The 13227-nt window shown below is 42.5% G+C and overlaps 1 protein-coding gene across 1 annotated transcript in view; it reads left to right on the top strand.

The window, feature by feature from the left end:
- Positions 1–12911, top strand: part of LOC146839486 (uncharacterized) — a 40197-nt gene extending 27286 nt beyond the window's left edge. The window contains 3 exon segments of the mRNA XM_085650810.1: positions 9804–9923; positions 10480–11463; positions 11614–12911. Of these exon segments, the coding sequence (XP_085506936.1) occupies positions 9804–9923; positions 10480–11463; positions 11614–12809 (2300 nt within the window). The 3' untranslated portion in view covers positions 12810–12911.
- Positions 12912–13227: the final 316 nt, after the last annotated feature.

Genomic DNA, 13227 nt, shown 5'->3' with positions numbered 1-13227 from the left:
CTACTCACTCACAGAGAAACAAGTGATTAGACACCCCAGAATACAACATTCCCAGATCTCCTCTTCAGCTCATCTCTTTTCCTATAAAGCCATGGCTTAAGGTGGGGATTGATTTGGTGGGTCCGTTCAACTTTCTTCCCTACAACTTACGCATTGCGTTTGTGTTAATGGATTTTCACAGCAAGTGGCCTGAAGTCAAGTTTTGTGCTTCTCCCACAGCAAGCAATGCTATTCTTTTCCTTAAATAGATCTTTGAAAGAGAAGGGTTTCCAGAAGCTCTAGTTTCTGATAATGGTGTGCAGTTTGTTAATCAGGAAATGAGCGTGTTTTTGAATGAATCTAGCGTGAAACATCTAAGAAGTTCGGTTGGACATCCGCAAACCAACAGTCTGGTTTAAAGGATGAACAGGGTTGTGGTGGATGCATTAAGTGGGCTAAACATAATTGTTTTGATGTGGAGGGTGCAGTTAGATCCATGTTGTGGTGTTATCGCACAACGCCACATTCTCTCACAATAGTTGCACCCTTTGTTTCACTCAAAGGTAGAGTACCCACTTCTGCTCTTTATCCAGCTTCGCTTTTAAGAACTGTTTGTGACAAAGTTTCATGTTGGGTGGATCATGTTGCTTTAGGATCTCGAGTCGAAGTTGCGCAGAAGATGTCCGACAGGTATAATCAAAAGAAGTCAGCCAAGTCAGTCAATTTGTGTCCTGGGGACATGATTTGGGTCAGAAACACTAATTTTGTCAAAAAAGGTGGTATGTCCTTTGGTGAACCTGTCTGTGTCGAGAAAGTTTGTAGTGGTGCCATTATGGTACGTGGTGGGCTTTGGTGGAATGCGGGAAACGTTGTGAAAGTTCACTCTACTGTACATAATTGTAATGGCACCACGGGTGATGTTGTTTTGCCTTCTGGACTAACTAATGTTTCTGCAGGTAATTCTCATTCTGGACCAACTAATGTACCTTCAGGTAATGCTTCTGAAACCATTATGACAAGTCATGTGCCAAAGAGGTCTATTCGTGTTAGAAGTGTTCCTTGGAGTTTACGATGAACTTTTCAAAATTTCTATGTTATCTCATCTGCATTAATTGTTCTATACTAGATATTTTTCTTGTATTTCCATGTTCAGGCATTCTGACTTTTGTTAATTATTGTTTCTTTGTTTATTTTTATTGTATGCTTTTAATTTGGTTGTTTTTAACAAAAGGAGGTAATATGTTGTACCTAGATATGCTTGTTTAAGGTTCTATACAGAACCCCATGTGTTGTCATGGTGTTAGGATGCGGGGAGTTCTAAGAAAGACAGTTGGTGCCTCTCTTCTGTCGTGAGAGGAGCGGTGGCTCGTTGTTCCCACGAATAAATACTGAAGACTAAGCTACTGTGTCCTGTGGTGTTAAATTGTGTTTGGGGACACAACAGTACTTAACCAGGGTTAATCACATCATTACACCTTGCTTCTCGCTCAACCCTTCATTGGCCGTTGTAGATGTGACATTAATTTCTACCTCATCTCGGGCAATGGGCACTCCATGTCATCCCCACTGGATAGCCAGCCTGTGCCAACCGGCACTAGAGAGAATCTCCTCGTGCTCGGGATACTTCCTCCAGACTATAGTCCTGTCAGCACCTGCATCCTTCAGGGTAATGAGCTTCCTCCCTTGGAGGATAACTAACAACACAGACCCCATGATATTTGGCTGGATGCACCTAGGAACATCCATGTCCCCTTCCAAAATGGTGATTGCTGCTAGATTATGTCCAACAGGGGCCCATTACCCAAGTTAACAACTCACTATAATGGGTGCTGCTGGGACACGTCTGTCACCCGACAGTTCTTTGGTGAATGCCCCCTCAGTGGGACACCTGTAGCAAGTTATCCTTTTGAGCTTGAAAGGATGTTCTTTTCCTTTTGTACTGACTTGAAACCCAATTCCTTTTTGCCTGCGTCCTACCGATTTGAATGTTCTACGGTTCCTACAAATTAAGTAGGCCTGTGTGTTCTGGACAACATAAACGTCAAAATACGGGAACTTGGTTCACGAGTATCATCAGGAATTGTTGGCCTGGTTCCTAACTAGCTCACAGTGCCCGATCTGAACCCCCTAAACTCACTAGGGTACCAGATGGTATCAGCAACCACGAACATGACCACTTTATTACTCCCCAAGGGAAACATGGAAACAGACCTACCCTTTTGTTGTTTACTTTTGCATGCCCAAGGTGAACACAAGAAAGATACAAATTGGCTTTTAAAACATTTATTGAAAAAATCGTATTCTTGTGTAAAAAGAGTGTGCTGCAATTATCAGGCAAAACAAACAAAGCAGTGTAACCAACATTACAAGAATGGTGTTAAAGACAAAGATATCATGCTTTCCCTTTTGAGTCCACTTTGGTTCTCCCTTAGTTTTGCATTTTAGGCTGTCTGTGCTCGCTCTGCATAGCCACATATAACACATTTGTGTTTGTGATATTATTTTGAAAATACGCTGTACGCTTTTGTTATTCAAGGACTATTCTTGGGATTTCATCTACACATTTCACCCAAGGTGCTTGGAATACATAACAGCATAGTGTACTGTTTTCTTTGCTCGTCCAGCAACAGCTCCTTACATTTAGACATAACACGGTCGCACAACTGCAACTCCAGCACAATAGTTTATGATATAAATGGTGTTCCGTCCCCTTGGGGGCAGAGAGGAGAATTCAGGCAGAGAAGACTGTTCTGGAATGACAGCAGTGCCCGACATGCAACCCTGCGTAAACTAAGTTTACACTTGTGATGCCGACCATTTTACTACTTACACTAGGTATGGGGTCTTAGGCCAATCCCAGAGATCGCAAATGTATCCCTATGCTCACATAGTAAGGGTAGAACTAGACACATATATAATTTGCCATGGTTGGGATGCTTGTCCTATACAATCAGTTAGTAATTCTAATAACTTTTAGTTGCATCTGCCTAATGATCGCAGCACATTTGCTTCATAATAGAATATGATAGTTTCAATAAATGTATTGTAAACTTTCTTTGTGTCTTTCTTATGTTTAGAATGGGCATGCATGAGTGAGTCAGTGAGTAACACAAGGGGAGGATCCGTTTCCACAGTGCCCTTGGGGAGAGAGGGTCATGTTTGAGGTTGCTGAAATCACCTGTTACTCTGGAAAGATTAGGCGTTCAAGTGAGGCACTGTGAGCTGCCAGGATTGAGCCGACAAGTACTGACGTTGTAGAGAGACTCAGTCCCTACACTCTGACATTCTGTCGCCCTAACAAACAGTTCTGCTTTACCAACGGAATCAGTGCAACAAGTTCCCCATTATAACATTACTGTGTGGTTATATGATTATATTATTCTACTCCTACCTAACACTATCTATACGATTGCTGGAATAGTGGAAGTACCCTTTGCCAGATACCTTGGGTTAGCCTAAACTGCCATACCTGACTAAGATGTATCACAAAGCCAGCCTGTGTAGAATGGTTAGCCTCCATCTGTTTTTGCATCAGTCTTTGTGTGTGTTTTAAATTTTAAGGCAAAAACAATTCTGTTGTGTTTAGACATTTCTAAGGCCCACGGTTTGATTTTAAAACCTACTATTTCCACTCAATGGCAGAATCGTTCTCAGTTGACTTTGTCCATGCTTTGTCCACGTGTCATTAAGTGTAACATAGAATGCATAAGATACAATATTATTTAAAGACTATATGTGATGTGACCATGTTGTCAAGGCATTGTCCACAACAGCCAATGCATTTTCCAAATTAATTCTGTCAATTTATCTTAAGCGTTCAACGGTTTCCACAGTTCATTGTAAGTGGTGTATATGAATCTTTTAGAATGTGGTGACCTAGGACCCAACAAGAAATCTTGTAAACCCATGTCATCAGAAAGGAAATATAGATGTTCCGTAACTGCAGATAATGTGGAATGTTGTAACCATTGCTATGTTGAAGCAGGTTCTGATTATCAAAAAGGAGAACAGCGAGGCTTGCCAATCAGGAACAGTTTACATTTCATTACACAATAATGGCCAGGAACATCAGCCACATCTCCTACAGCTGCGTGCTGAAATTCCCTTTGCATTAGGTACATGGCATGCTTTATTCTGTACGCCCGGTGCAATAAAGTGAAGCTTGTCCCCCTTTGGGCAGGAAATACTGGTACAGTGGGTCATAAATTGTGTCTTTACATGCTTGATTCCCTCTGACAGAAGGGACCATAAATACCAACTGAAAGTCACATTCTGAGGTGGTCCAGGTGGCTGGGTGTGTTGTGTGTATTATCTCGCTTACTGCTAGGCATTGTTTGGGCTTTATTTGATGAGTGCAACTGACTGGCTGCTCTGGAATCGTCCTTAGCCGGAATGCAGGCTCTCTGCTGTGCATTTATTTTTGTTTATGAGCGTGTGCATCTGACTTGTTTCTTTAGGTATTACATCATGGGGCCATATGAGATTTACTGCTGCAATCTTTCAGGTGTGTTGAGACTTGTTCCATATCTCGGACCAGATGGGTGACCCTATTTTGCATGCGCAAACGGATTTGCAAAATACAATAGGGCCATGTACAAACCCTATGTAGCGAGTCACAATTTTTTGCGACTCGCTAAATAGGATTAGAGACTCTCAATTAGGAAGGGCCGTTCCAAGGGGGTCCCTTCCTAATAGCGACTCGCTATCCTATGTAAGAATGTTTTGTGACCACAATTGCGGTTGCAAAACACTTGTAATTTACCACCCTCTTCAAAAGGGTGGTAACCCATTCACAAACAGGAAAGGGTCCCCGTTGCAAATGCAGGAGAAAATATTTTTTAGGGGTCCCAGGGGCCACAACCTGCCTTTAAAAAATGAAGGGAAGAGGTCCCGTTTGCAACTGCACAGGTAAATATTTTTATGGGTCCCAGGGACCACCACCTGCCCTTAAAAAAAATGTAACAAAAACAGACTGCTTTAAAAAAAAAGCTGCTTTATTTAAAATCAGTCCCAGACATGGAGGTCTGCTGAACCCAGCAGGCCACCATCCCTGGGAGGGCCAGCCATTCACAATGGGGTTGCAATTTGCGAGTGCCTCATGAATATTCATGAGGCATGAAATCTAACAGTGTCTCAGACACTGTTGTACATGGCGTTTTCCGACTCTCAAATTGCAACTTCCAGTCGAGCGCAATTCGCAAGTCACAAATTGTCATGGTAGTACATCTGGCCCCTGGTGTCTCCATCACATGAAGTGCTAGGGGTGAACAGAGGGGGCTGTGTTATGTGGATCGGATAAAGTGTCACTCTGAAACCGTAACAAGTGTTTTATGGTAAATTTAGGTAGCACAGGCAACAGTTGTTCTGTGGTGTGCTGAACTTCTAAGAGCGGGATCTTTCTATAAATTAATCCGAAGCTAACATTCCCCCATCTAATTGAGTGTCTTGAGCATGGACGGTTCCTCTTTCTGGCTTGTGGTACGAGCGTTTCCCCTGGCATTGGCTGTCCTAATCAGGTGTATTCCCCCTGTTTTCTGGGTAGCCTTCTTCACACAGGCACATATTAGTTGTAGGTTGCAGCACAGCAAGAGCAAGATTACAACTACTGGTAACAAGGCATTGCATAAGTCTGCGATCCATAAACAAACCTGTGAACAATTCTATGTTTGGGGCACCACCTTCTTTAATCATTACCTGCTGTAGGTTGGCAGTGTGCCTTTGTATAGGTTTTTCATGGGGATGAAGGTACAGCAGGTTGTACCTATCTTGGCGCATACACACCCTTCCATTGTGTTCATTAAGTCCAACACATACCGGTGCTGCATCACCAGGAGTAAGATGGTGCGCATTTTTTCTTTCTGTTGAGGCCATCTTCGGTGGTGTTCATCATTTTCAGCAGTTCTCACCAGGTGATCTGCAGCCACCGAGTGTAGGCCTTGGTTTGCACGGTGAAGAAGCAGGTTGAACCTCCTACACCTATTTGCGCATCGGGGAAGAGCCAGAACTCTTCAGAAATGTCTTGAATCTGTCCAAACCAAAGTACCCAGCTGACCATCTTCTGCGTACTTGGTGTAGAAGCGGGGTGCCTTTGCTGATGGGATGGTGATGCAGTGCAGAAATATTACTCCGGGTATGACCAATGTTGCCGTGTAGAGGGTGACCAGTGAGCAGACCCCTCTCCAGTCTGGGACGAGCTGGCTGTAGGCGTGGGCGCTGCATTACCAGTATTAGTTCATCATGGTGGAGGTGCACCACTGGATATCATTATTATAGGTTATACTCTTGTATTTTGCTGTCCCCCCCCCCCCCCCCCCAGACAGGCATTGTCCCTTTCCCCCTAAAACACAAGGAATACACTGACAGCTACCTGACTACACTGAGTTTCTTCTTACCTTCTGTCCATGTGTACCATCCTGTCTCTGATTTCCAGGGGTCTTGGCATTGCGTCAGTAGAGTGTCATTCAACCTACCTCTACACGATCTGTTGTCACTTTTGTTCCCCAAATTGATGGCTCTACAGGTGAAGTGAATATTGCGGTCTCTATTTGGGCTCAAAGAAATCTATTCTGAACTAATTCAGCTCTGCTTCCCAACTTTTGAGCAAGCTCCATTGGCTATCTATTGGAAAGTGCTCAAAGTTCAAAGCCCTATGCATCTCTCACAAAATCCTATGCAAGCACGGAGCACCCAGCCTAGCTGCCTAGATGCAATTTTCAATGCCTTCAGAATACTTTTCTCTGTCAGTGAATCCACATCCCTCGCCACAGCAGAGCCAGAACAGGAGGTTATTCCTTCCATGTCCTAGCTCTGACCCTATGTAATTCTATGCCTCCTAACCTTATAAAGATTCAAAATCCTTTACTTTTCTGCAAACAGACTGACGATTTTGCTTCTCTGCCTCTATGATATCTTCTGACACCTGGACCCTCATCTTCTCCCCAAGGCAGGCAACCTCCAGTTGTTTTGCTTTCTAAGGCTCTTCACCCCACCCCCGCTTGTAAAGGGTCAAAGTGGTAGCACCCATGCACTAAGTGCCCTTATCAGCTGCGGAAATAAGAGACGGTGTACACCAATACCCAGCCCAGTGAAGGCCTGAAACAGACACAAAAAGGAATGTGTGCTACTTGTTCACCTCCTCTATTTGTACCTCATAAATGGACCTCTGCACTTCCTCCATTTGTATGTCCCGGGCAAGCTTCTTTGTTGATGCTTGTGATCCTTGTACTGTCAACCATGGCCGATGTCTGCTGTGTGCATCAAGTCACTCCCCTGCTTTAGTTGTCAGTGAACCTTGCTAAGCGTGCACACAGACATAAGGGAGTGTTGCAGGGTTTCTGCACATACACAGAACTATGCACAGGATTATGGGACCTCGGTGTATAGGGGCTAAGCCTTCCTACCATCTTAGTGTCCACGAGCCCAGGACTGACTAGCTATAGTGTCTCACTTGCTCTCCTACTCACAAACGGAGGAACCAATGATTAGACAACCAAGAACACAACACTCCTGTATCTCTCAGGAATCACGGTAACAAGACACACCTCTTCTCTCACATTCTCGTACTTGTCCACAATAAGATAAGACTATTGTGCTCAAAAATGCAGTATACGTGCCACAACCAGCAGCAAAATGTATAATATCAATACAGTTAGCATCGCAGCAAGGCAATGTATCATAAGGGGAGATGTCATGTTATAAAGACTGTGGATAAAGGACTATAAGGCCTAACCACCCTCCCCTTTGTAAGCAGAAGTATTATTGTATCATAGAAGATCTCTGGGCTTTGTCAGCAGACCCCATAGCTCATGCCATAGATCGCATTTCTACATCACAGGTGCATGTTGCTCTTGTCCCTGGAAAGGTCTCTCTCCAAGTGTGTGTCACCCAAACGTGTATCCCCATAATATCAAAGTACAAGCTTCCAGCAAGAACAGATGCCTTGGTATGTTTTGTCTAAGATGCTAGGTCCTGGCCAGAACAGAATAACAAGAGTCTGTGTTTATCGACCTTGCTCACAATGTTCAGACTAAACTCCAGGAACAGACAGAGAACAAGCACAGCAGAGAGTTCTTATGTGAAAGGCATAAACGGAGTTTCATAAAAATAAAGGCATGTAGTGTTGTGCGCAAAAGCAGCATCATGGCTACCGGGCTCATGCTAACTAAAAGATGTCGACAATGACTCTAGCACCCACGTGACAGGAGTATGGAAAGTGATGAACACGGAATAAGGTAAAGCTGAATTTAAGAAATGCCCAAAGGTTTAAATGCTGCACTCACCCTCAAGCAACGGACATCTTATCCCACTCTGCCAACGCCCCAACCACCCACAGAGTATCATGCTGGCAGTAAACGGAATTAAATAGAACAAATGGTTCTATCTGGTGTATACAATTGCTTAGAGTAATATATTTACTTTAACGAACCAAAGAGTATCTATAGCACATACAAAGAAACGAACACACCAACACGAGAAATAGATTTAATCATATATTGTAAAGGGTATTGAATACCGCTGGCTGTCACAAATACAAATTAAATTGCAGGAAGACAATGAGTGACTGTCGTGAGAGAGTGACATATAGTGAATAGTGAAATGAACTGTACACTATATACATGACAAATACATTGGTGACATGAAAAAAGGAAGAAAAAAAAATCTTTCAAGTATTGTCCTATATGATTTTACACATGGAATGCGAGACCCATTGATGAATCAAATCATGATCAAGAGAACTGTGTGGACATATGTTAGATGTCGACGTTTCGACCCTGGAAGCAGCGCACACTGGTATGCATCAGAGCAGGTCTTCCTCAGGACTGTGAACGGAGGAGTGGACAGCCACAAAGCAGACTCTTCAATGAATGAGATCAGGAATTTGGAGGCGTGAATCAATTCCAAGGTTAAACTTCACTAATGTTCAAGTTCAGTAGTAGTACCGCAATCAGGAGAGTTCTTCCTAACTGCAATAGCACTGTTGCTCAGAGGATCTCTATGGGCTCAATTGACATCCAGCAGCTGGTTGGAGTCACATGTTGGGAGCCTTGACTAAATATTCAGTGATGACAAAATAGTTGTATGTCTTCCGGGAGCAGCGCGCGTCCGTCTGACCGCTTCTTAGACGTGGTAAAGCAAACGGAAGACATTAAGTCAGATACCATGGTAAGGTAGAAAAAGACAAAAAGCACACACTTCTTGGCAGCAGGGATATCGAAGGTATATCACTGGCAGTGATTGAATCTCTATTATAAATGCTGCAATCTTCCCACAAATGATTGGACCAACCCCAGGTAAGTGCAACGATAACTTAACAAACAGAAAAGTAAAGACAGGAGTTGGAACTTCAGCTGATCCTGTGTGAACATTAAAGTATTGTCAAGAACAGTGTGAATGGAGCTGCATTTGTTATATACTTCCTGAAGTGTTACCTTTATTACATCTTGAAGAGTTTCCTTTGTCATATACTTCCTGAAGAGTTACCGTTATTATACACTTCGTAAAACTGAAGCAGCATATCCTGATTCATCTCTTTTTCCACAATGTCTTCTTGTTTAAATGAAATCTTGACCATGTGCATCTTCCTAAAGCTATACCTCTAGCGAATGGGTGCTCCGTGAGTGCCCTTTCTTTACGAAGTTACTCTGTAAACACTGGTAAATCACCTCCTTTTCTGAATTACGATGTGGCATGTTCAATAGAACATTTAGTTAAATATCTGTGTATGGTGAAATGTCTCTTGGTTACTTTCAAAAATGGTAAGGAAGAGATGTCTTTTACAAATATTTAAATATTGTGTATTTACATTCTCTTACATTTCCATTTAGTGATAAATCTCTTTACATCCAACAGGAAACCAGCCTTGAATGCACAAATGATTATGAATAATGACAATAATCGTGTAAATCTCCAAAAAGCCGTCAGAAAAAATGAGCTCCAATATTCAGGTAAAGAGCTGCACAATCAGAGACTGAGGAACCTGAACATAAACTGATAGATCCTGGAAGAAGCAGTCAAGAGCAATTCAGTGGATGTAAGAACCTGAGCTGTGCACCTCCACACCACAAGACGAAGAAATGACCTCTAGAAATATAACACAACAACAATAACTAACTACTGCCTGTACAAACAAGTCTCAAAGCTTTGATCATTAGATCGGTATGAGGTGGATACAGCATTGCTCTGTTTCCTGTAATGAAGGCAGACCACCATTCAGTGCGCTAGTTATATTGTAAACTATTTCTGGCTAAACCACAGGAGCAAGAGAAAAGCACAATGGAGTGGAGCCAGACAACTGAAAGATAAAGGAAAGAGAGAGTCTTTGATCTACAACAGACTGTCCCAATTTGCATCGACCAGAAGGAAGACTAATCTTTACCCATAAACATGCAAAACCATTATACAATCCAAAGACATACCCACCTACAAAGAAGCTTTACTTGCCACAATTATAATATGTGTTGTTGGTGAGTCTTGTATTTCGTTGTGAAATCTGAAATCAAGCATCCAACATACCACACACATACAGAGAATGTGAGTATAACACAAGTGCTTTATCAACCATGTTAGCTCTTCAGGAAACACAGTCATGGGAAGCAGACAATTATAAACCCGACCCAGAGACACTAACCAAGAAAGAAGTATCAAACACATGCAGCAAGAGCTTTAGTTTGTCATCACTACTAAAGAGCCATCAACAAACACACACAGGAGAAGCAACGTGCAAATGCAATGAATGTGTGAAGAACTTTAGTCAGTTAGCACTCCTAAAAGATCATCGGCGAACACACACTGGGAGAAAACCGTACCATTGCAATGAATGTGTGAAGAGCTTTAGTCAGTTATCAGATCTTCAAAGACATCAGCGAACACACACAGGAGAAAAACCATACGATTGCAATGAATGTGTGAAGAAATTCAGTCAGTTGTCACATCTTCAAAAACATCAGCAAACACACACAGGAGAAAAACCATACCATTGCAATGAATGTGGAAGTAGTTTTAGTGATTCCTCAAATCTCAGGAAACATCAGCGAACACACACAGGGGAAAAGCCATTCCAGTGCAGTGAATGTGTAAAGTGCTTTAGAGGGTCATCAGACCTACAAACACATATACGAACACACACTGGGGAAAAACCATACCATTGCACTGAATGTGTGAAGAAATTCAGTCATTTATCAACCCTCCGGAGTCACCAGCGAACACACACTGGGGAAAAACCATACCATTGCAATGAATGTGGAAGTACTTTTAGTCATTCCTCAACTCTCAGGATTCATCACCGAACACACACTGGAGAAAAGCCATTCCAGTGCAGTGAATGTGTGAAGAGCTTCAGTCGGTTATCATACCTAAAAGGACATCAGCGGACACACACTGGGGAAAAGCCATACCACTGCAATGAATGTGGAAGTACTTTTAGTCATTCTTCAGCTCTCAGGATTCATCATCGAACACACACAGGAGAAAAGTAATTCCATTGCAGTGAATGTGTGAAGAGCTTTAGCCAGTTATCACACCTCCAAATACTTTAGCTTAAACACACAGAGATAAAACCATATCATTGCATTGAATGTGTGAAGAGCTTCAGTCAATTATCAATCCTGCGAAGACATCAGTGAACACACACAGGAGAAAAACCATACCAGTGCAGTGAATGTGAAAAGAGCTTTAGGAGGTCATCAGACCTACAAAAACATAATCAAACACACACTGGGGAAAAACCATACCATTGCAGTGAATGTGTGAAGAAATTCAGTCATTTATCAACCCTCCGGAGTCACCAGCGAACACACACTGGGGAAAAACCATACCATTGCAGTGAATGTGTGAAGAGCTTCAGTCAGTTATCAACCCTCCGGAGTCACCAGCAAACACACACTGGGGAAAAACCATACCATTGCAATGAATGTGGAAGTAGTTTTAGTGATTCCTCAACTTTCAGGATTCATCAGCAAACACACACAGGGGAAACACCATTCCAGTGCAGTGAATGTGTGAAGAGCTTCAGTCGGTTATCACAACTCCAAACACATCAGCGAATACATACTGGGGAAAAACCGTACCATTGCAGTGAATGTGTGAAGAGCTTCAGTCAGTTATCAAACCTACAAGAACATCAGCGAACACACACTGGGGAAAAGCCATACCATTGCAATGAATGTGGAAGTACTTTTAGTCATTCCTCAACTCTCAGGATTCATCACCGAACACACACTGGAGAAAAGCCATTCCAGTGCAGTGAATGTGTGAAGAGCTTCAGTCGGTTATCATACCTACAAGGGCATCAGCGAACACACACTGGGGAAAAGCCATTCCATTGCAGTGAATGTGTGATGAGCTTTAGCCAGTTATCACACCTCCAAATACATTAGCTTAAACACACAGAGATAAAACCATATCATTGCATTGAATGTGTGAAGAGCTTCAGTCAATTATCAATCCTGCGAAGACATCAGCGAACACACACAGTGGAGAAACCTTACCATTGCAGTGAATGTGTGAAGAACTTCAGTCGTTTATCACACCTCAAAATACATCAACGATCACACACAGGGGAGAAACCATTCCATTGTAGCGAATGTGGAAGTAGTTTTAAGGAATCTTCAAAATTAAGGAATCATCAGCGAATACACACTGGAGAAAAGCCATTCAAGTGCAGTGAGTGTGTGAAGTGCTTTCGTCAATTATCAGACCTACAAAGACATCAGCAAACACACACAGGTGAAAAACCCTACCACTACAGTGAATGTGGAAGTAGTTTTAGTCGTTATTCAACAATAAGGAATCTTCAGCATACACACACGGGAAAAACCATACCACTGCAGTGAATGTGGAAGTAGTTTTAGTGACCCTTCAACATTAAAAAATCATCAGCGAACACACTTAGGGGAAAAGCCATTCAAGTGCACTGAATGTGCGAAGAGCTTTAGTCGGTTATCAATTCCACGAAGACATCAGCAAACACATACAGGGGAGAAAGGATTTTCAGCTAACTACAGGGATTAGTGATAACACCTATAAAAACAACACACTTATAAGTTTAACAAGCACAGACTGGAGAATATTTGTAGCTGGTTTTGGTTTTTGGCCATTTTGTGCGACAACTGGTTCAATGACAGCTGCTAGAGAACAACGTCCAAAGGCACAAGAAGTCAAAGTAGGAAAATGTGACCTGTAACTCTGAGAGTTAAGGCTTGCAGTGCACAACATTTACCTCCGAAGCCCTGACGTGGGAAAAAATGATGC

Source organism: Triturus cristatus, chromosome 4_1 (assembly GCF_964204655.1).
Source record: "Triturus cristatus chromosome 4_1, aTriCri1.1, whole genome shotgun sequence".
Lineage (NCBI taxonomy): Eukaryota > Metazoa > Chordata > Amphibia > Caudata > Salamandridae > Triturus > Triturus cristatus.
The sequence above is the reverse complement of the archived record's forward strand: the minus strand, read 5'-3'. Positions and strand labels throughout refer to the sequence as shown.